The 23,881-nt window shown below is 36.9% G+C and overlaps 1 protein-coding gene and 1 long non-coding RNA gene across 4 annotated transcripts in view; both read right to left on the reverse strand.

Moving 5' to 3' along the window:
* Positions 1 to 13,441, reverse strand: part of fn1b (fibronectin 1b) — a 111,114-nt gene extending 97,673 nt beyond the window's left edge. For both annotated transcript variants that reach the window (XM_061887195.1, XM_061887194.1), the window contains exons 1-8: positions 13,207 to 13,441; positions 8,378 to 8,503; positions 8,166 to 8,303; positions 7,973 to 8,104; positions 6,481 to 6,618; positions 3,651 to 3,797; positions 1,927 to 2,109; positions 1,661 to 1,843 (exon numbers count right to left, since the gene is read on the reverse strand). In XM_061887195.1, the coding sequence (XP_061743179.1) occupies positions 1,661 to 1,843; positions 1,927 to 2,109; positions 3,651 to 3,797; positions 6,481 to 6,618; positions 7,973 to 8,104; positions 8,166 to 8,303; positions 8,378 to 8,503; positions 13,207 to 13,345 (1,186 nt within the window). In that variant the 5' untranslated portion in view covers positions 13,346 to 13,441. The remainder of the gene's footprint in view (positions 1 to 1,660; positions 1,844 to 1,926; positions 2,110 to 3,650; positions 3,798 to 6,480; positions 6,619 to 7,972; positions 8,105 to 8,165; positions 8,304 to 8,377; positions 8,504 to 13,206) is intronic.
* Positions 13,442 to 16,348: 2,907 nt separating this feature from the next.
* LOC133543121 (uncharacterized) overlaps positions 16,349 to 23,881 on the reverse strand; it is a 30,995-nt gene continuing 23,462 nt past the window's right edge. For both annotated transcript variants that reach the window (XR_009804314.1, XR_009804315.1), the window contains exons 3-7: positions 19,126 to 19,197; positions 18,355 to 18,481; positions 16,701 to 16,843; positions 16,451 to 16,534; positions 16,349 to 16,388 (exon numbers count right to left, since the gene is read on the reverse strand). This is a non-coding gene — a long non-coding RNA (uncharacterized LOC133543121). The remainder of the gene's footprint in view (positions 16,389 to 16,450; positions 16,535 to 16,700; positions 16,844 to 18,354; positions 18,482 to 19,125; positions 19,198 to 23,881) is intronic.

The raw sequence follows: 23,881 nt of genomic DNA on the forward strand, positions 1-23,881 counted from the left end.
GTTTTTTCCATTAACAGTAATATGTCAAAATATTTACTGTTTCTACAGTAAAAAAAACGGTATTATCTTTACTGTAAAAAAACGGTGTTGCTGTTTTTTGTATATTGCGTTATATTCGCCTGTTGCTGTCAATTTTCTAAAATAGATGAATTATATATATATATATATATATATATTTTTATATATATATATATATATATATATATATATATATATATATATATGTGTGTGTATATATATATCCCCATTTAAAACTAATTCTCGCAATGTGTTTGACATAATAATTATATTCAAACATTTTACAACAGGCAAAAAAAAAAGCTCCTTTTCGTTGCATCGAGATGACCTAAAAGCTTTTTTTTTTATATTTAAAAAAAAAAGATATATATATATATATATATATATGTAAATATATATATGTATATATATATATATATATATATATAAATAAAATTAATTATATATATATATTAGGGGTGTGGGAAAAAATCGATTCGAATACGTTGTGCTATTCAGAATCGATATGTCTTTTTTTTTTATCAATCCAACAAAATACACAGCAATACCATAACAATGCAATCCAATTCCAAAAGCAAACCTGACCCAGCAACACTCAGAACTGCAATAAACAGAGCAATTGAGAGGAGACACAAACACCACACAGAACAAACCAAAAGTAATGAATATTATCAACAACAGTATCAATATTTGTTATAATTTCAGCATAGCAGTGATTAAAAATCCCTCATTGACATTATCATTAGACATTTAATAATAAAAAAGAACAATAGTGTCACAGTGGCTTACACTTGCATGGCATCTCATAAGCTTGACAACACACTGTGTCCAATGTTTTCACAAACATAAAATAAGTCTTATTTTTGGTTCGTTTAATAGTTAAAACAAATTTACATTATTGCAATCAGTTGATAAAACATTGTCCTTTACAATTATAAAAGCTTTTTACAAAAATATACTACTTTGCTTGCATGTCAGCAGACTGGGGTAGATCCTGCTGAAATCTATGTATTGAATGAATACAGTATCCTTTTGAATCGGAAAAATATCGTTTTTGAATCGAGAATCGCGTTGAATCGAAAAAAATCGATATATTATCGAATCGTGACCCCCAAAGATTTGCAGCCCTAATATATATACATATATATATATATATATATATATATATATATATATATATATATAAAATTGTATTTATATATATTTTTAAAAATAATAATTAAAACTGATTTTCGCAATGTGTTGGGCATAATACTTATATTACAGCATTTTAAAACAGGCTAAAAAAAGCTCATTTTGGTTGAATCGAGATGACCTAAAAAAATGTTTATATCGTTATTTAAAAATAATAATAATAATAAATAAATAAAAAATATATATATACAATTTACAATTTTTTTTATGTCATCTTGATTCAACCAAAAGGAGCGTTTTTTTTAGCCTGTTTTAAAACGTTTTGATATAAGTATTATGCCAAACACACTGCGAGAATCAGTTTTAAATTGGGAACCATGTGGATTCTCAATCTAACAGTCACACCAGGAATCGGACTCTGATCCAATCGATAGATTCACCCCCCTAACAAAGACTAATGTGGTGCTGGTCTGCAAACAGTTTTTACATGGCCATCCGGAGGTCTCACCGTTCTTCTCGGTACAGAAGGAGTACTGCTGGTCTCGCTGGTAGTCGGAGGTGGTGGAGCACCACAACTGCCCGTCTGTGCGGCCGTCTGAGGTGCAGGAGTAGTGGGTCTTCCCGTTGTAAACAAATGGGAAAACGCAGGGCTGCCCGTTGGAGTTGCCGCTGTACACTTGGTTTCTGGCCTCTGCACAGGGACACCAGGTGAAGTCCATGGCAAGAATAGAACCAGACCCATCTAGTCATGTGGAACTAGAGTCCTGAACTCACCCCACTCCTGGCAGCTGACGCCGTTGCCCAGACAAGTACACAGCATCTGCTTGCTGCCCTGGTTTCGGATCCAGCGCTGTCCGTCAAAGTAGGTGGCTCCAGAGTCGGTGCGGCAGGTTCCTTCGATGGTAAGCTCGGGCTGCGGTTGAGGTTGGAGGTGGGTCACCACCACAGAACCTGTGCCTGTTTTAAAGCACACACACCATATTTACCACAGTCCAGAGTGGGACCTGGGGCCATTTTTAATGACCCACGGCACAATCGTTAGCATTCTAATACTATATACTGTATGTATGTATATATATATATATATATATATATATATATATATATATATATATATATATATATATATATATATATGTATATTCATATAAATACATATGTATATTTACATATATATATATTGTATATACCTATACTGTATATACCTTTATACAGTACAAATAAACCTAAATATATATATATATATATATATACACTTTATATAAATAAATATAAATGGGTTGTACTTGTATAGCGCTTTTCTACCTTCAAGGTACTCAAAGCGCTTTGACACTACTTCCACATTTACCCATTCACACACACATTCACACACTGATGGAGGGAGCTGCCATGCAAGGCGCCAACCAGCACCCATCAGGAGCAAGGGTGAAGTGTCTTGCTCAGGACACAACGGACGTGACGAGGTTGGTACTAGGTGGGAATTGAACCAGGGACGCTCGTGTTGCGCACGGCCACCCTCCCCACTGCGCCACGCCGTACCTTTATACAGTACATATAAACCTATATATACACCTATACTGGCTCACCTGCATTGGCTTACTGTGCACTCAAGATGCGATTTCAAGATATAAAAATACTAAAGGGTCTAGCTGCATCCTACCTTGCTGATTGTATTGTACCAAATGTCCCGGTCAGAAATCTGCGTTCTAAAAACTGTGGCTTATTAGTGATTCCCAGAGCCCAAAAAAGAGCGTTTTCTATTTGGCTCTCGTACTCTGGAATACCCTACTGCTAACAGCTAGAGAGGCTACCTCAGTAGAAGCACTTAAGTCTCATCTTCAAACTAATTTGTATACGCTAGCCTTTAAATAGACCTCCTTAAGTAGAACAGTTGATCTGTTACTTCTCTTTCCTGCTCTGCCACCCTCTCCTGCGTGGAGAGGTGATCCGGTGACCACGGCTCAGTTTCTACAGAGGAGCCACGTCTGCGGTGTCTCCCAAGGTTTCTTATTGTTCCAATTGGTTTGAGTTTTTCCTTGCCTGGATGTGGGCTCAGATCCAAGGATGTGGTTGTGGTCTGTGCAGCCCTTTGAGACACTTGTGATTAAGGGCTATATAAATACATTTTGACAATGTGATTGAATGTCATATATTCTGATATTTACTAATGTTACCTGTAAACTTATTATTGTTGGTATGTTAGCATGCTAGCTTTTCCAGCTCATATTACTGTTACTTGATGCTATCCGGCCAGTGTGCTAACTTCTAGCATTTAAGTTTGGCTTTGGCTCTTCAGCATTCACAGGAAATTTCAACCGGAAATTGCATTTTCTAATACTTGGAAAACATATCTGTGTACGGTCCTGTTTTAAAAAAACACCAACATAGCCCCTAGTATCCTTTATATTGTCTGTTTGTGGTGCCCAGTGGAAAAAGTTGAGAGCTGATATTTCCAACGGAACTCTGGCGTTGTGACACAACTGTGGTGTTTCTCTCACCCTGGCCGGAGCTGTGGCGGTCGCACTTCCACTCGCCGCGACCGTTTCCCAAACACAAACACTGCAGGGCGTTCCCGTTGCTGTCAGTCTTGGACCATGTGTCGCCGATGCGGTAGGACTTTTGGGTTTCCTGGTCATTGCAGCGGTCTGGTTGCAGAACAAGAGCAGTCAGAACAACTGATGAGGCAATGTGTGCGTGTGTGTGTGTGTGTGTGTGTGTGTGTGTTCTTGTATTGCTACCTTTTGTGAGACATGAAGAAGGAAAAGTATCTTCCATATGAGGAGGTGTGAAGAAGTGATGACATAAATCATGGTCCCAATAGACAATGTCTCATTTGGGGTTACATCTATCTAAATGAGGGTGCTACCAAAAAGGAGGGATTTTTCTAATCGACTGTGTGTCGCTTTTAAAAGTGCTCCCCCTCTGGTCAACATATGAAATAACAAGTGTGTGTCAAAATGTGAAGTGCTCCCTCTCTGGCCAACATGTGTCATAACAAGTGTGTGGAAGAAATTTAAATGCGCCCCCTCTGGCCAAAATTAATAAAATAAAATAAGATAATATGTATATAGAAACATACTGTAATGACTAGAGATGTCCGATAATGGCTTTTTTGCCAATATCCGATATTGTCTAACTCTTAATTACCGATTCCGATATCAACGATACGGATATATACAGTGGTGGAATGAACACATTATTAGGGACCAATGTCCTTTTGGGACAGAGGACCCTATTGAACTTCTAAGTTCTTTATTATTATTATTAAACCGCCGCCTCTTTGAGCTGTAATTTGACCCCCTTAACATGCTTCAAAACTCACCAAATTTGACACACACATCAGGACTGGCAGATATTGCGATCTAATCAAAAAACCAAACCCCAAAACTCAAAATTGCGCTCTAGCGCCACCTAGGGAAAAACACAGACAAAACTGTCTAACTTCCAGTAGGAATGTCGTAGAAACATGAAACAAAAACCACTATGTAGGTCTCAGTTAGACCTATATTTCATACACTAAAATGAACAGGAAGTTTGCTATTCCCACTTCAATACAAAAGTTGGCTAAAAAATGTCGCTTTTTTTCAAACATTATCTCCTCTGAGGCCGTTTGTCGTTTCGGCTTCAAATAAACACAGAAGAGAGATAGAACCCTTCTGGTTAAAAGTTGATGAAAGATTTTTAATTACTACTCCGGTTTGGATTTTATGAGCCCGCAAAGAACCGGTGCGCTGCTGCTGTTGTGCTACTTCTGTCACAAAATGGCGGCTTTCTGCTCAGACAAAACTGCTTCTAACTCACTGTAGGACTGTCCTACACACTTGAAACAAAAACCTCAATATAGGTCTCACTGAGACCTATTTTTTGTACACTGACCGCCCCCAACTACAATCAACAGAAAGTTTGCTATTCCCACTTCAATACAACAGCTGCATTCCTTTCAATATGCATTAGAGTCTCAAAATGGCGGCACCAAGGCGTCCTTATAAAATGCCCAAGCCATTTTACAACTGTTATTACTATGAGACTAAAGTATAACACATGTGTATACAACTTTTTCTCTGTGTAATAATCCATCCATCCATCTTCTACCGCTTATCTGGGCTTGGGTCGCGGGGGCAGCAGCCAAAGCGGTCCCGTCCATCGCTGCTTGCAGCTTTAATCATGCCTAATTTTGTTGTGATGCCCCGCTGGATGCATTAAACAATGTAACAAGGTTTTCCAAAATAAATCAACTGAAGTTATGGAAAAAAATGCCAACATGGCACTGCCATATTTATTATTGAAGTCACAAAGTGCATTATTTTTTTTAACATGCCTCAAAACAGAAGCTTGAAATTTGGGACATGCTCTCCCTGAGAGAGCATGAGGAGGTTGAGGTGGGTGGGGTTGAGGTGGGGGTGGCAAGGGTGTATAGTGTAGTGTCTCGGAAGAGTTAGTGCTGCAATGGGTTCTGGGTATTTGTTCTGTTGTGTTACAGTGCGGATATTCTCCCAAAATGTGTTTGTCATTCTTGTTTGGTGTGTCTTCACAGTGTGGCGCATATTTGTAACAGTGTTAAAGTTGTTTATATGGCCACCCTCAGTGTGACCTGTATGGGTGTTGACCAAGTATGCTTTGCATTCACTTGGGTGTGCGAAAAGCCGTAGATATTATGTGACTGGGCCGGCACGCAAAGTCAGTGTCTAAGGTTTATTGGCGCTCTGTACTTCTCCCTACGTCCGTGTACACAACGGCGTTTTAAAAAGTCATGAATTTTACTTTTTGAAACCGATACCGATAATGTCCGATTTTATATTTTAAAGCATTTATTGGCCGATAATATCGGCAGTCCAATATTATCGGACATCCCTAGTAATAACTTGAAGAAAATAATGAAGATCAAAAAACAATCACAAACTAAAAATTCAACAAAAAATGTTTTACTAAAACATACCTTGTTTATATTCGCATAGTATTTATATATTATTAATGTCGTAAATTCACTTCTTTATCTAGAAAGGGCGGTCCTAAAGATTTAGGAATTTTTCTCAGGTCTCAAAAGGCAAGAAACACAAGAATGTGTGCGTGTGAAGTGAATTTATATTAGTGACTATTTCTCTAGTGACTCAAAGTGCTTTACATAGTGAAAGCCAATATCTAAGTTCCATTTAAAGCAGGTGGCACTGGGAGTAAGTGGGTCAAGTGTCTTGCCCAAGGACACACCGGCAGTGATGAGGATGGGGAAAGCGGGAATCGAACCTGGAACCCTTAACCAACCGAGCTATGCCGCACCATGTGTGCATGTGTGTGTGTGTGTGTGTGTGTATGTGTGTGTGCGTGGCTCACTCCTTGAGGTGCAGGTGATACGGCCATTTCCCTCCCCGAGACAAGTGCAGTCGAGCATCATCCAGCCTTGGTATGGTTTCTCCCAGGTCTCTCCCACCACGTATGATGATGCTGCGTTGTTGTCGTAGCAACGCTCAGCTAGGCAGAACACACAGTGGAGCTTTGATGACTTCTTTTGTATGGGAGGTCTTTTCAAAAGCACACATTAATGTATATATATACACATACATATACACACACACATATGTGTGTGCATACATGTATATATACATATATACATGTATATAATACTTAGACAAACTTTATTGATCCACAAGGGGTATTGCTCCACACAGTAGCACAGTTACAAAGGATGGAAAGTGTAAGGATGGAAAAGATAATGCAGGTATAAAGTAGACTAAAAATTTACCATAGTAGCAATATAAAATATAACATATATGTTATATTTACATATACAGTATATAGTATATACTGATATATTATTATATAATATATACAATATCCAACAATGACCATGTACAATAGTACAGTATATGTAACAGCTGCAGCATGAAAAGGAGAGGAGAGCCAACAGAAACTTATAAACAAAGATAGGTAGCAAACACTGAAGCGGTCAAATAATAGACACCATCTGTTTCTGTATGGCCTGTGATTATACACATATACTGTACATATATATATATATATATATATATATACATACATACACACATATATATACTGTACATATACATATATATGTTTATACATATACATACACATGTATGTATATATATATCTATATACATATACATACATACATACATATATATATATCCATATACATATATATGTATATATACAAATATATATATATATATACATATATATGTATACATATATATATACACACACACACAAATATATATATATACACACACATATACATATATATATACACACACATACATATATATATATCTATATACATAGATAAATATACATACATATATACATATATATGTATATATACACATATATATCGATATACATATATATGTATATATATACATATATATACACATATATATATATCTATATATATATATATATATATATATATATATATATATATATATATATACATATACATATACATAGATGAATGTTATTGCCACCCAAGATGTACTATCTAAAACTCAGTTATAAAGTGCATCCCTTGGTGTTGAGTCATCAGGAGACAAAAAAGTGTGGAAGTCCATGTCTCATGTTCATGTCCAAGTAGGAGACATACACGGTAGAAAGAACAGGACCTAACACTGAGCCTTGGGGCACACCACATGTCATTTAATGTATACCATGAAGTGATATCATCCCATAGTAGTTTGTTTTGATGATATCACAGCAATAATAGGTGTGTTGGTTTCTACTACAGCCAATGAAGAAAAGACATTGTGAAGATGTTGATACCTGACTTGTCTACCAATGGAAGCATCAAGTCCTTGGTGCTCACCTACAGGCTTGCAGGTCCACTCTCCCTTGCCATTGCCCAGACACACACACTCCAGCATGTAGTCCTCCGTGTCATGAGGTCTCTGCCACGTGTCCCCGATCTTGTAGGACCTCCCGCCTTCATGGCAGCGATCTAGAGAGCAGCGGCTGTTTAGTCTCACATCAGCACACAGCCAGTCCGCGTCTGGACTCACTTGCTATGGTGCAGCTGATCTTTCCCCGACCAGAGCCGATACACGTGCAGTCCCACATCATGCCGTCCTTGGGTCTCTCGTAGGTCTCCCCGACGCGGTACGTCCGGTCATTGTACTTGTCATAACAAGACTCCTCCACTGGAAAAGGATGAAAGGAACAATGCACGTTCACAGACCTCAGCCGGTTGTCATGGCTGCTCAGTCTCACTCACCATCTGGCTTGCTTTTACACTTGATGCCCGCGGCTCCCTGGCAGGTGCACAGCAGGGTGCTGCCCCGGTAAGGCTTCTCCCACTGCTCGTTCTCTCGGAACGAGCGGCCGTTTTCCTCGCAGCCGGCTACGGAGCATCGAGCAGGTCATGGTCAGTGAGGGCCGTCTTGGCAGAACTAAGTCATGCCCGGGTTACAGAGCTGGGTAGTAACGATTTTAGCTGGCATATGCTAACATTAGCCCTGTCATAACCTCATAAGTGACTATAAAATGTGCATAAGCTGGCTAAAACACAAACATCAACAACATGGGAGTAGAAGAGATACACATTTTACACCATGAATACACTTTTTACCATGAATTGATTAACGTGGACCCCGACTTAAACAAGTTGAAAAACGTATTGGGGTGTTACCATTTAGTGGTCAATTGTACGGAATATGTACTGTACTGTGCAATCTACTAATAAAAGTTTCAATCAATCAATCAATCAAAAACACTCACTTATGATGTGATAACAAGGCTAATATTAGCGTATGCTGGCTAAAACAAACATCTACAACATTTAGTAGAAAAGATGCACATTTTACACTCACTAATGATGTCATAACAAAGCTAATGTTAGCATATGCTAGCTAAAACATAAACAACAACAACATGTAGTACAACAGATGCACATTTTAAACTTGTGTTATAACAGGGCTAATGTTAACATATGCTAGCTAAAACATAAACATCAACAACATGTAGTACAACAGATGCACATTTTACACTCACTTGTGATGTTATAACAAAGCTAATGTTAGCGTATGCTAGCTAAAACATAAATATCAACATTTAGTACAAAAGATGCATGTTTTACAATCACTGATGACGTTATAATAGGGCTAAAGTTACCATATGCTAGTTAAAAAATAAATAACAATATGTAGTAGAAGAGGTGCACATTTTACACTCACTTATGTCGTTATAACAAGGCTAATGTTAGCATATGCTGGCTAAAACACACATAACATTTACCGGTACTAGAAAAAATGCACATTTTACAGTCACTTATGATGTTATAACAGGGCTCTTGTTAGCATATGCTAGCTAAAACATAAATATCAACAACATTTAGTACAACAGATGCACATTTTACACTCACTTATGAGATCATAACAAGGCTAATGTTAGCATATGCTAGCTAAAACATACATATCAACGACATGTAGTACAACAGATGCACATTTTACACTCACTTATGTTATAACAGAGATAATGTTAGCGTATGGTAGTTAAAACATAAATATCAACATTTAGTACAAAAGATGCACATTTTACAGTCACTTATGACATGATAACATGGCTAATGTTAGCATATGCTGGATAAAACATAAATATCAACACCATTTAGTAGAAAGGATGCACATTTTACACTCACTTATGATATTATAAACAGGGCTCTTGTTAGTATATGCTAGCTAAAACATACATATCAACATTTAGTACAAAAGATGCACGTTTTACAGTCACTGATGACGTTATAATAGGGCTAAAGTTAGCATATGCTAGTTAAAACATAAATATCAACAACATGTAGTAGAAGAGGTGCACATTTTACACTCACTTATGTCGTTATAACAAGGCTAATGTTAGCATATGCTAGCTAAAACATACATAACATTTACCGGTACTATAAAAGATGCACATTTTACACTCACTTATGATGTTATAACAGGGCTCTTGTTAGCATATGCTAGCAAAAACATAAACATCTACAACATTTAGTAGAAAAGATGCACATTTTACACTCACTTTTGATGTTATAACAGGGCTCTTGTTAGCATATGCTAGGTAAAACATAAATATCAACAACATTTAGTAGAAAAGATGCACATTTTACACTCACTTATGACATCATAACAAAGCTAATGTTAGCATATGCTAGTTAAAACATACATTTCAACAACATGTAGTACAACAGATGCACATCTTACACTCACTTATGACGTTATAACAGGGCTAATGTTAGCATATGCCAGTTAAAACATACATATCAACAACATGTAGTACAACAGATGCACATTTTACACTCACTTATGTTATAACAGAGCTAATGTTAGCGTATGCTAGCTAAAACATAAATATCAACATTTAGTACAAAAGATGCACATTTTACAGTCACTTATGACATTATAACATGACTAATGTTAGCCTATGCTGGCTAAAACATAAATATCCTCAACATTTAGTACAAATGATGCACATTTTACACTAGTGATGCTATAACATGGCTAATGTTAGCGTATGTTAGCTAAAACATAAACATGTAGTGCAAAAGATGCACATTTTACACTCACTTATGACATCATAAAAAAGCTAATGTTAGCATATGCTAGCTAAAACACACATAACAACATTTAGTAGAAAAGATGCACGTTTTACACTCGTGATGTTATAACTGGGCTAATGTTAGCGTATGCTAGCTAAAACATAAACATCAACATGTAGTGCAAAAGATGCACATTTTACACTCACTTATGACATCATAAAAAAGCTAATGTTAGCGTATGCTAGCTAAAACATACATATCAACAACATGTAGTACAACGGATGCACATTTTACACTCACTTATGATGTTTGAACAGGGCTAATGTTGGCGTATGCTAGCTAAAACATAAATATCAACAACATTTAGTAGAAAAGATGCACATTTTACACTCACTTATGATGTCATAACAAAGCTAATGTTAGCATATGCTTGCTAAAACATAAACATCAACAACATTTAGTACAAAAGATGCACATTATACAGTCACTTATGATGTTATAACACGGCTAATGTTAGCTAAAACATAAATATCAACATGTAGTAGAAAAGATGCACATTTTACAGTCACTTATGATATTACAACACAGCTAATGTTAGCATATGCTATCTAAAACATAAACATCAACAACATGTAGTAGAAAAGATACATATTTTACACATACTTGTGATGTTATAACAAGGCTAATGTTAGCATGTTAGCTAAAAGATAAAAACATCTAAAAGTTAGCGCCACATGTTTTCTCTAGTTGGAAGTGGAATTGCTGTGAACATTTCTACTGACATATGATGCAAATGTTCTTTTTCATACTTTGTGAGTAAATATTGAAGTTGTGTCACTTATTAGAGTGTGGAGTTGGAGTTTGGTCATGTGACCGCCAGGCTGTATTTGATTGGTGGAATGGAGTCAAAGGTCACGAGAGCTCATGTTGGATTGGCCAAACAGAGTCATGTGACACAAGTCTCTCTAACGAGACAAATGAAGCACTAATTAATAGTAATTAATAAATATAATGATCATATAAACCAGGGGTGTCCAAAGTGCGGCCCGCAGGTGATTTTTTAACGGCCGTAAGCACATTCTAAAAATACGATTAAAAAAATAAAAAAAATAAAAAGTGGTATAAAAGAGTAAACAGGTGAAATGTAACAAGAAAATGTTGCAATGTTTACTCTAATAAGACAAAGCTGCCATGCAGGCTGTTATTTTCTTTAAAAAAATAATAATTAATCAAAATCAATGTTATATTAAATATTCTACTTTGAGATATTGTTGGGGTAAAATGTTGCATATTTTGTGTTTGTCATATAAAAAACAAAGTTGTTTTTTTTTCTAAAAAAGGGCCTAATAAGAACATAAGAAAAAAACATAAACAACAACAAAAGTTATGATTGACAAACGGATCTGAAGTTGATCTCAAGACGATTGAGTTTAAAGTAAACGCCCAAAAAAAAAAAATGTTTTCATTTTTAATGAGTAGGACCCTTTTGGATCCCCAATAATTTTAGTGTGATTTTTTGTGTGTGTGTCATTGCTAAAAAAATAATAACACATTTTTGTTGACATTTTTAAGGCTCCCATTATTCCATAATCTCAAATATTCCACTTTAAAATTCTATTGGGGGAAACTATTGCATATTTTGTGTTTTTCCCCCCATAACAAAACAGGGGTTTCTCTGACAAAAAGGGCATACAACTTCCATCCATCCATTTACTACCGCTTATTCCCTTTTGGGGTCACGGGGGGTGCTGGCGCCTATCTCAGCTACAACTTAAATCTTTAAAAATGTTATATTGACAGATAGACCTCATTTTGATCTAGAGATTTAAACCTTGAATAACAATAATACAACATAATGACACATTTTAAATATTTTTTTGACCAAAATCCTTTGGGATCAAGCCTGAGTGGAGGCCTAAGTGTATATTTTTTACACATATATTGAATTGCTTTTTTAAATAAAAACATATCAAAATGGCCCCGGCGTGCTTTGATTTATCAGTGTGCGGCCCTCAGTGGAAAAAGTTTGGACACCCCTGATATAAATGAAGTCAAAGTAGTGTTTGTTCTTCACAAAAATGTACAAAAGTATGTTGCATTAAAACTACTCTGACAAGTACAAATACAAAACGTTACTGATTTAACTGAGTAAATGTCACACACACACACACACACACACACACACACACACACACACACACACACACACACACACACACACAAACTAAGGTTGCACTGCCATTAAAAAATAACGACAAAATAAATAGAAGTTACTCACTACTTGACTATTTTTTAACTGAATACTCACTCTCAGATATGTACTTTTTACTTTGCCTTGAGTCAAGTAAGGTGATGAAAGGAATATAAAACATGTTCTATAAACAGACTACAATAAACATATTGTACAGTAAGAGTGGAGCATTAATATCTTTGTAAGGACAAAACTTACATTTACTTCCAAGTCAGACTATATAATAATAATAATAATACATCAGCAAGGTGAGACATGCACTCACCTGGAGAAAGAGGTTGAGGTTGGTAGAGGTCAGGGTACAACTGATACTGTCCACTCTGCCTCTTGCTCTTGGGCAAGCAGTGCACGGTGCAGCACACAGACAGTAGCACCAGCAACCTCCCGAGCGTGTCAACACACATCTTGGCCTCGGAGACAAAGCTGACTGGAGGGCTGGGACTATCTACTTCTTCCTGGCGGGTGTTGCAGCCCAAAAGTGTGGCAGCAGGATGAGGAGGCTGAGGAGCAGCGCTTATATGGGCTGGCTCACATGGGCCGGCACCGGGAGGGTAGGGGGGGGGGGCTTCTGTTGGAGCATGACCCGCCTTTTTAACAAAAGAAAAGTTGAGGGAAAGTAAAAAAAAATTTTTTTTTTTAAAAGTCGTCTGTGCTGCAAGTTTGTAGGCCTGCAGCATTTTGTCAGAAGTCAAACAAAAGTAACAGCAAAAATTTAAGAATAAAAAAGGAAATAAAGGAAATGCTGAAATGTTGATACTAATAACTAATAATACACTTTGACATCTGACACTAAGTTTGTCTTGATTGTTAGAAATGTCCAACATTCACACATGTAATATTATACACATGTATGTATATATATATATATATATAAATTGTATATATATGTGTGTGTTGTGTATATATGTGTGTGTACATATGTACAGTATATATGTAAGTGTGTGTGAATTTAAATTTATTATATATAGATAATATATAGCATCTACGCAGCAACCACTAAATTGAATTATATATATATTATTGTATTATATATTGTATATGTATAGGGGTGGGACCTAATTAGTTTACTTCTTCCCACTCCCTTTTCAGCCAATCTTGACATCTACAAAAGATTAGTCACATGTAATGTTTTCAATGTAGGTGTAAAATAATGTATATGTATATTTCTTTTGTATTTTATGTCATTCTTTTGTTTTGCTTGCATGGCTCAAAATAAACCATTCATTCATTCATTTAAATATCATCTATTTAATATTATCATGAGAATGTTCAACATTCACACATGTAATATTATACACATAAATATAATCTATTTATTATTATTATTATGAGAATGTCCAACATTCACACATGTAATATTATACACATAAATATCATGTATTTATTATTAATATTAATATTATGCCAATGTCCAACATTCACACATGTAATATTATACACCTGAATACCCTCTATTTATTACTATTATTATTGTGAGAATGTCCAACATTCACACATGTAATATTACACACCTGAATACCCTCTATTTATTACCATTATTATTGTGAGAATGTCCAACATTCACACATGTAATATTACACACCTGAATATCATCTATTCATTATTATTATTTTTGTAATAATGCCCAACATTCACACATGTAATATTCTACACCAACAAATCATCTATTTGTATATTATTATTATTGTGAGAATGTCCAATTTTCACACATGTAATATTATACACATAAATATCATGTATTTATTATCATTATTATTTTGAGAATGTCCAACATTCACACATGTAATATCCTAGACCTGAATATCATCTATTTATTATTATTGTGAGAATGTCCCACTTTCATCCATGTAATATTCTACACCAACAAATCATCTGTTTGTATTATTATTGTGAGAATGCCCAACATTCACACATGTAATATTCTACACCTGAATATCATCTATTTATTATTATTATTGTTGTGAGGATGTCCAACATTCACACATGTAATATTCTACACCCCAAAAAAATATTATTATTATTATTATTATTAACATTGTTATGAAGGTCCAACATTCACACATGTAATATTCAACATCAAAAAGTCATATCATTATTATTGTTGTGAGAATGTGCAACATGCACACATCTAATACTATACACCAAAAAAATCATATTATTATTATTGTGAGAATGTCCAATATTCACACATGTAATATTCTACACACAAAAAATAATTTATTTATTAATATTATTGTTATAAATGTCCAACATTAACACATGTAATATTAAACACCAAAAATAATTGATGTATTATTATTATTGTTATTGTGAGAATGTCCAACATTCACACATTTATTATTCTACACCAAAAAAATCATCTATTTATTATTATTATTGTGAGAATGTCCAACATTCACACATATAATATTCAACACACACAAAACATCTATTTATTATTATTATTGTTATTGTGAGAATGTCCAACATCCAAACATGTAATATTTTACACCTGAATATCATCTATTTATTATTATTGTTATTGTTATAAAAGGTCTATCCCCAGGTGCATGTCTTCGGAGGTGGGAGGGGACTATCCCCAGGTGGGAGGGGCCTATCCCCAGGTGCATGTCTTTAGAGGTGGGAGGGGCCTATCCCCAGGTGCATGTCTTTGGAGGTGGGAGGGGCCTATCCCTAGGTGCATGTCTTTAGAGGTGGGAGGGGCCTATCCCCAGGTGCATGTCTTTAAAGGTGGGAGGGGCCTATCCCCAGGTGCATTTCTTTGGAGGTGGGAGGGGCCTATCCCCAGGTGCATGTCTTTGGAGGTTGGAGGAAGCGGGAGAACCCGGAGGGAACCCACGCAATCACGGGGAGAACATGCAATCTCCACACAAAAAGATCCCAAGCGCAGGATCGAACCCAGGACCTTTGCATTGTGAGGCAGACGCACTAACCCCTCTTCCACTGTGCTGCCCAAGTTTGGACATGTAATGTATTAATAATAAAAAATAATAATAGGGATATTTTATGCTGCCGATTGCGATCATCCATGATTAAGACGGGCTGATACTGATCACATGTATCACTTTTGTCACCAAGTTCCACCTCAGAAGACACTTGGCTCTCCAAGTACCACCATAGTGACCATTTTGTACATCACATGTATCGTTTGTATGCATTTTAAAATAGAAAGTTTTGTATTCATTGGGATTTGTATTATTTTTAATATTTTACCTTTTGTTTTTGCACTAATTTGTATGCTTTTTAACTGTGTTTTACCGGCATAAATATTTCTGTGCTTATTGTAATTTAGATTAATATTATTACCTTGACCTTTCTGTTTTGATCTGTCAGCCCTTTGGGGGAAGTAGTCTGTTTTAGAAATGTGCTGCTGTATAAATACACTTACCTTGACTTTTATTATTTAACTTCACTTCTCTGCTTAGGCAGCTGCCCCCGCGACCTAATCTGGGAAAAGGTGGACTTTTAAAGTTTGTCCATCTTGTTGTTAAATGTAACTATGCTTTTACCTGCATGCTTCTCACAGCTACCAAATAAAAGCTGCCAGTGTGCAGCAGTTGGTTGTTGTGAGACGTCCCCGGTGAGGAAGTTATCTACACGACATCAACATTTGACTGAGTGACGAATGAATGGAATCATTTGTTGCAGGAGGAGGACGAGTCAAAGCCTCAGACTGGGGAGCAAACAGCGGCTTGTCCTGGGGCATGATGGGAAGTGAAAGACAAACATGACTTGTCCTCAGACTGCCGCTTGACTCACCGCGCAGCAGCCGTCCTTCCATCATTTCCTCCAAGGCTTCAAACAATGTGACTTCCAAACCACAGCGGCTGGTAAAAAGTCTGTCAGAGGAATTCATGTGGCACACACTTTTCTGCAGCCTGCTCAGTCATGGACACTAATGCCTTCAAGAGAGGACAAATAATACAATTATAGTATTTCAACTAATTAAACATGATGAATGTATATTTAACAGTCTGGAAAGAATATGCGTCAATAAGGTATTTTCTATTCATCTTTGTTTTGACAGAAAAATAAACATGTTTTACGCGCACTTCCATATCTTTTCAACTTTAATTTCATGACATATTATATTATCATACTGTACATTCTGGAAAAAAAGTAAAAATAAATACTTAAACATCTGCTTGACTTAGGATTTGCTGTAAATTCCCCACTTTTTTCCTACACTTTGCACCCTGCGGCTTATAAAACGGCGCAGCTAATCAATGGATTTTTCTTTGCTGGCGGCCGTTATACAAATATTTTAAAATAAATAAATAAATACACTGAAAAGGTGTGTTATTCATGGTACTGTGGCGCCATCTTTTGGACGAGTTTTCTCACTGCAGGTGCTGCAGTGTTCTTCCATTTAATGCTTTCAACCGGAAGTAGAAGTGCCGTTCCGTCTTCTAGTTGTCCATAGCGTTTCTACTCGTATGGATTCGTCTTTCATCACTCCAAGCAACGTTTGTGAGTTTTACAATGTAACTACAACAATTCTTACTGACTAAAGTCCCATGTGCGATGTCTGTAGGAGTGTCCATCCATCCATTTCCTACCGCTTATTACCTTTGGGGTCGCTGGTGCCTATCTCAGCTACAATCGGGCGGAAGGTGGCGTACACCCTGGACAAGTCGCGACCTCATCACAGGGCCAACACAGATAGACAGACAACATTCACACTCACATTCACACACTAGGGCCAATTTAGTGTTGCCAATCAACCTATCCCCAGGTGCATGTCTTTGGAGGTGGGAGGGGCCTATCCCCAGGTGCATCTCTTTGGAGGTGGGAGGGGCCTATCCTCAGGTGCATGTCTTTGGAGCTGGGAGGGGCCTATCCCCAGGTGCATGTCTTTGGAGGTGGGAGGGGACCTATCCCCAGGTTCATGTCTTTGGAGGTGGGAGGGGCCTATCCCCAGGTGCATGTCTTTGGATGCGGGAGGGGCCTACCCCCAGGTGCATGTCTTTGGAGGTGGGAGGGGCCTATCCTCAGGTGCATGTCTTTGGAGGTGGGAGGGGCCTATCCTCAGGTGCATGTCTTTTGAGGTGGGAGGGGCCTATCCTCAGGTGCATGTCTTTGGAGCTGGGAGGAAGCCGGAGTACCCGAAGGGAACCCACGCATTCACGGGGAGAACATGCAAACTCCACACAGAAAGATCCCGAGCCCGGTATTGAACCCAGGACTACTCAGGACCTTTGTATTGTGAGGCAGATGCACTAACCCCTACCCCACCGTGCTGCCCCTGTAGGAGTGTTTTCATGCTTATTTTTACGTGCTGTCGTAACGTAATGAAGCTAGAGTTGTTAGCCTTAGCTAATATGCTAATACATTTGTCTGTGTTAGTATAACTAACTTACAAAAAAATGTGTTTTGTATTGTTTCAATTTCACAATTTGTTTAGTGAACTCACCAAAACATCAGCGTGGAGTTATTGAGTCTGTTCAGCTGATTGGAGAGCTAGCTTGCACAGCTAGTGGGTCCATGACCATGACTTCTGTTTTGTTTGATCAGCCGTTTTACTGCCGTGTTACAGACACCTTTTGGAAACAATTAAGGTAGAGAAATAAAAATGTACACAATTTTACAATGTAAATAACTCAATTTACAACACATATATCTGCGACTTATATTCTGGTGTGACTTATACACGGAAACATATTTTGCTTTCCTTAAAATGTAGTGGAAAATATGGTATATTTATCTAAAAAAAAAAAAAAAAAAAAAAAAATAACATTATAACCGTAAAAAAATAATTTAAAAAAAAAAGAGTATTAATATACCATTTATTGTCATTCACTGTAAAAACAACAACTGCAGGTTATGAGGTAAAAAAAAATGTCAGCTCAGTTGTCAGAATTTCATCGTAAAACACAGTGGTTACATTTGTCTTTTATTATTTTTCTTTTTTGTCTTTTTATTCTGTAAAAAACAGTGGATTTTATGTTAAAATTCTGATTTTAAGATATAATATGAAATACACAGGCAATTGTTCAACAATATCCTAAGTCCTTTATATGAATAGATGATTGACAGTTACAAACGGCCCTCTAAAGGCCACCATAGCTGCAACGTGGCCCTCAATGAATATTGCTTTAAATCACATTAAATGATCACATTAATCATGTAAAAACACAGATTAATTGTGCAATTTATTTGGAGCGCACATGCTCATTTAACTTACCTGAAAGGTGTGCTGCAGGTCAGTGATGAGCTGGATAATACGTCAGTGCAAAGATGAGTGAGGAGACTCCAACTGTTAGATAAATAAATAAACACAAGATCAGGTCAAAGAGTACCTTTGTGCTTCTCAATTCTTTTCTGTTACGCCGCCTTGAGGAAGAAGAAAACTCTTCGCTCTCCGCCGCCAATTTAAAAAGTGACATGTGTCTATAGAATCGTTATAAGTACTCCTCTGCATAACATCTTAGTACCATTAAAGGAAACAAAAAAGAAAACTTAATTTACATTATTAAAATAGTTTTTTTCCTCTGCAGAAAATATTCAAAGTGCATCAATTTGCCTGAAATCGGGTAAAAAAATAATACATTATTTTTTAAACTATAAACATTTTTTGACGGACTTGAACTATTTGATACAGAAAAATAAAATGAAATAAACTCAATCAATAATAAATTGATCAGCAACATTAACTCAGCAGCACAATATACAAAACACTTCAACCTGCAAAAACAAAAAAATTTAAGTATTTGTCCAGAATTTTTAAAAATTAAAAATACTGAATGATACTGATAAAGCATATTCCCCCGCCTTCCTCCGATTACTGAGAAGGACCGTGATTATGCGTGATGAATGTGCGTTTATCCACCATTAATGTGATCATGTTTTGCCGTTAATCACAGGAGTTAAAGTCTTCACTTTATCAACCCTCATCATTTCACTTGATTTGAACATTTTAAACTACAAAATAAAAGTATGTGAGATTCCTGATAGATGAATATCACTTGATTAAAATAAAAGCATGTGAGATTCCTGAAAGATCTGGGGTCGGCAACCCAAAATATTGAAAGAGCCATTTTGGACCAAAAATACAAAAACAAATCCGTCTGGAGCTGCAAAAAATTAAAAGCCATATTACATACAGATAGTGTGTCATGAGATATAAATTGAATTATGAGGACTTAAAGGAAACTGAATGAGCTCAAATATAGCTACAAATGAGGCATAATGATGCAATATGTACATACAGCTAGCCTAAATAGCATGTTAGCATCGATTAGCTTGCAGTCATGCAGTGACCAAATATGTCTGATTAGTACTCCACACAAGTCAATAACATCAACAAAACTCACCTTTGTGCATTCATGCACAACGTTATAAGTTTGGTGGACAAAATGAGACAGAAAAAGAAGTGGCATAAAACACGTCTTAGAAAGTCGGAGAAAGTTATACATGTAAACAAACCAGGGTGAGTTCAAGGACCGCCAAAATTAGTAAGAAAAAATGGCGCTCGCCAAATACTCGAATCAGTGAAGCATGTTTAATATAAACAGTGTGCTTTATAACAATTAGGGAGGTTTGTGTTATGTTTGTCCTCTTAAAGGCCTACTGAAAGCCACTATTACCAACCACGCAGTCTGATAGTTTATATATCAATGAGGAAATATTAACATTGCAACACATTTAGTTTACTAAATTGCAATTTTAAATTTTGCGCGCAAGTGTTATGCTAAAATGTCGCGGTATGATGATGTGTGCGCGTGCCGTCACGCATTGTAGAGGACATTTTGTTCCAGCATCGTTCAAAGCTATAAGTCGTCTGTTTGCATCGCATAATTCCACAGTATTATGGACTTCTGTGTTGTTGAATCTTTTGCAATTTGTTCAATGAATAATGGAGACGTCAAAGAAGAAAGCTGTAGGTGGGAAGCTGTGTATTGCGGCGGCCTTTAACAACATAAACACAGCCGGTGTTTCATTGTTTACATTCCCGAAAGATGACGGTGAAGCTTTACTATGGAACAGAGCGGTCAAGCGAACACGGTTGGATTGGACCCTAGACACAAAGTACAGTGTATTATGCAGCGATCATTTGGAAAGATCGTGTTTCGAAGAGGGTCCCTTGCGAAGGGCAGAGATGGGCATCACCACCACCCGTCGACTGGTGCTGAAGAAAGGTGCGAGGCCGACCTTCAGGTTGTACAGGTACGACCATATAATCTCACTAAAACACTAGTAACACAATAAGCAGATAAGGGATTTTCCAGAATTATCCTAGTAAATGTGTCTAATAACATCTGAATCGCTCCCACTGCCCTCGCCTTTTTTTTTTCTAGTCTTTCACTCTTACTTTCCTCATCCACAAATCTTTCATCCTCGCTCAAATTAATGGGGAAATCATCGCTTTCTCGGTCCGAATCGCTCTCGCTGCTGGTGGCCATGATTGTAAACAATGTTCAGATGTGAGGAGCTCCACAACCTGTGACGTCACGCGCACATCATCTGCTACTTCCGGTACAGGCAAGGCTTTTTTATTAGCCACCAAAAGTTGCAAACTTTATCCTCAATGTTGTCTACTAAATCCTTTCAGCAAAAATATGGCAATATTGCGAAATGATCAAGTATGACACATAGAATGGACCTGCTATCCCTGTTTAAATAAGAACATCTCATTTCAGTAGGCCTTTAAAGAAACCATATTAAAACAAAAATGTTTTTTTCCCCTCATCTTTTTCCATTTTTCAAATATTTTTGAAAAAGCTCCAGAGAGCCACAAGGGCGGCGCTAAAGAGCCGCATGCGGGTTGCCGACCCCCGGATTAGATGAATATCACTTAATTTGAACATTTTAAACTACAAAATAAAAGCATGTGAGATTCCTGATGGATGAATATTGGCATCAGCTGTGCTGGAACAACTTCAATAGTTGATAAATACATATTTTTGTATGAAGTGGGAGTAAAAATGTAGAAAAAGATAAATATTGTTTTGTGCACACGTTGTGAGACGTTGCCTTCTGACAAAAACGTGCATTTAGGTGCAAGACCTGGATTCCTTGTCTGGGAAGTCTCAGCATGAGATTTATGATGCCAGTGTGCCTGGTTAGTATCGTTGTTGTTGTCTGCATCGTGTCTCACATTCCTGCTGCAACAGGGATTGTGTGCTGAAAGAGTTTGGACTTTAATGGACTACACAATGATGAAGAGGACCAAAATATTGCTGCTCCTCAGCTTTTTGTAGTATTACATCACACAGAAATGCAAGGATTCCTTTGATTAATTATATTAGAGGAAACTTTGATTTGTATTCTGCTGCTTCCATTCATCATTTTAATGAGTTTAAATAATACAAATTAATTCAATCCAGACTGCGTGGAGTGCCTGGAACTTTGAAACAAACATATTTTCTGTACAGTCGCTGCCATGGAGCGCACACAAGAGCAGTGCTGTGTGATGTCGTGTGACATCATCAGGTAAGAAAGTCTACTTCGTACTTGCCAACCCTCACCAATTTCCCGGGAGACTCCCGAATTTCTGTGGCCCTCCCGAAAATCTCCCGGGGGTAACCATTCACCCGATTTTCACCCGGACGACAATATCGGGGGCGTGCCGTAAAGGCACTGCGTTTAGCAACCTTGACAACCTGTAGTCACGTTCGCTTTTCCGCCATACAAACAGCGTGCCAGCCAAGTCATACAATATATGTGGATTTTGAAGACACACAAGTGAATGCCGTGCATACTTGGTCAACAGCCATACAGGTCACACTGAGGGTGGCCATATAAACAACTTGAACACTGTTACAAATATGCGCCACACTGTGAACTCACTCCAAATAAGAGTGACAAACACATTCCGGGAGAACATCCGCACCGTAACACAACATGAACACAACAGAACAAATACCCAGAACCCATTGCAGCACTATCTCTTCCGGGATGCTACAATATACAACTGTGCTACCACCAAACTCTGACCCCCAACACCGCACACTCCAAGCCCCCATACCCTTCCACCTCAAACCCCCCCATCTCCCGAACTCGGAGGTCTCAAGGTTGGCAAGTATGGTCTTAAGCAGTGGTTCTCAACCTTTTTTCAGTGATTTTTTCAATTCAATTACCCCCTTATCAGAGCAAAAGCATTTTTGGTTGGAAAAAAGAGATAAAGAAGTAAAATACAGCATTATGTCATCAGTTTCTGATTTATTAAATTGTACAACAGTGCAAAATATCGCTCATTTGTAGTGGTCTTTCTTGAACTATTTGGAAAAAAACAAAAATAATTAGTGATTCAATTATAAATAAAGATTTCTACACATAGAAGTAATCATCAACTAAAAGTGCCCTCTTTGGGGATTGTAATAGAGATCCATCTGGATTCATCAACTTCATTCTAAACATTTCTTCACAAAAAAAGAAATCTTCAACATCAATATTTATGGAACATGTCCACAAAAAATCTAGCTGTCAACACTGAATATTGCATTGTTGCATTTCTTGTCACAGTTTATGAACTTACATTCATATTTTGTTGAAGTATTATTCAATAAATATATTTATAAAGGATTTTTGAATTGTTGCTATTTTTAGAATATTTTTGAAAAATCTGAAGTACCCCTTGGCATACCTTCAAGTACCCCCAGGGGTACGTGTACCCCCATTTGAGAACCACTGCTCTAATGGTCTAGTTATGAGACTAGTTATGAGATAAAAAGTCAAAACTATGATATAAAGTGTCAAAATTATGAGATAAAAAGTTGGAATTAGGAGGGGAAAAAAGTCAAAATTATGAAATACGAGTATAAAATTATAGGATAAAACGTCATAATCATAAGATAGTAGGTTGAAATTACAATAAAAAAGTCGAAATGATCGATAGTCAAAATGATGAAAAGTTGAAATTGTGAGATAAAGTCTAAACTATGAGAGAAAATGTCATAATCATAAGTAAAAAGGTTGAAAATATCATAAGAAAGTTGAAA

This window comes from Nerophis ophidion, linkage group LG25, assembly GCF_033978795.1.
Source record: "Nerophis ophidion isolate RoL-2023_Sa linkage group LG25, RoL_Noph_v1.0, whole genome shotgun sequence".
Taxonomy (NCBI): domain Eukaryota; kingdom Metazoa; phylum Chordata; class Actinopteri; order Syngnathiformes; family Syngnathidae; genus Nerophis; species Nerophis ophidion.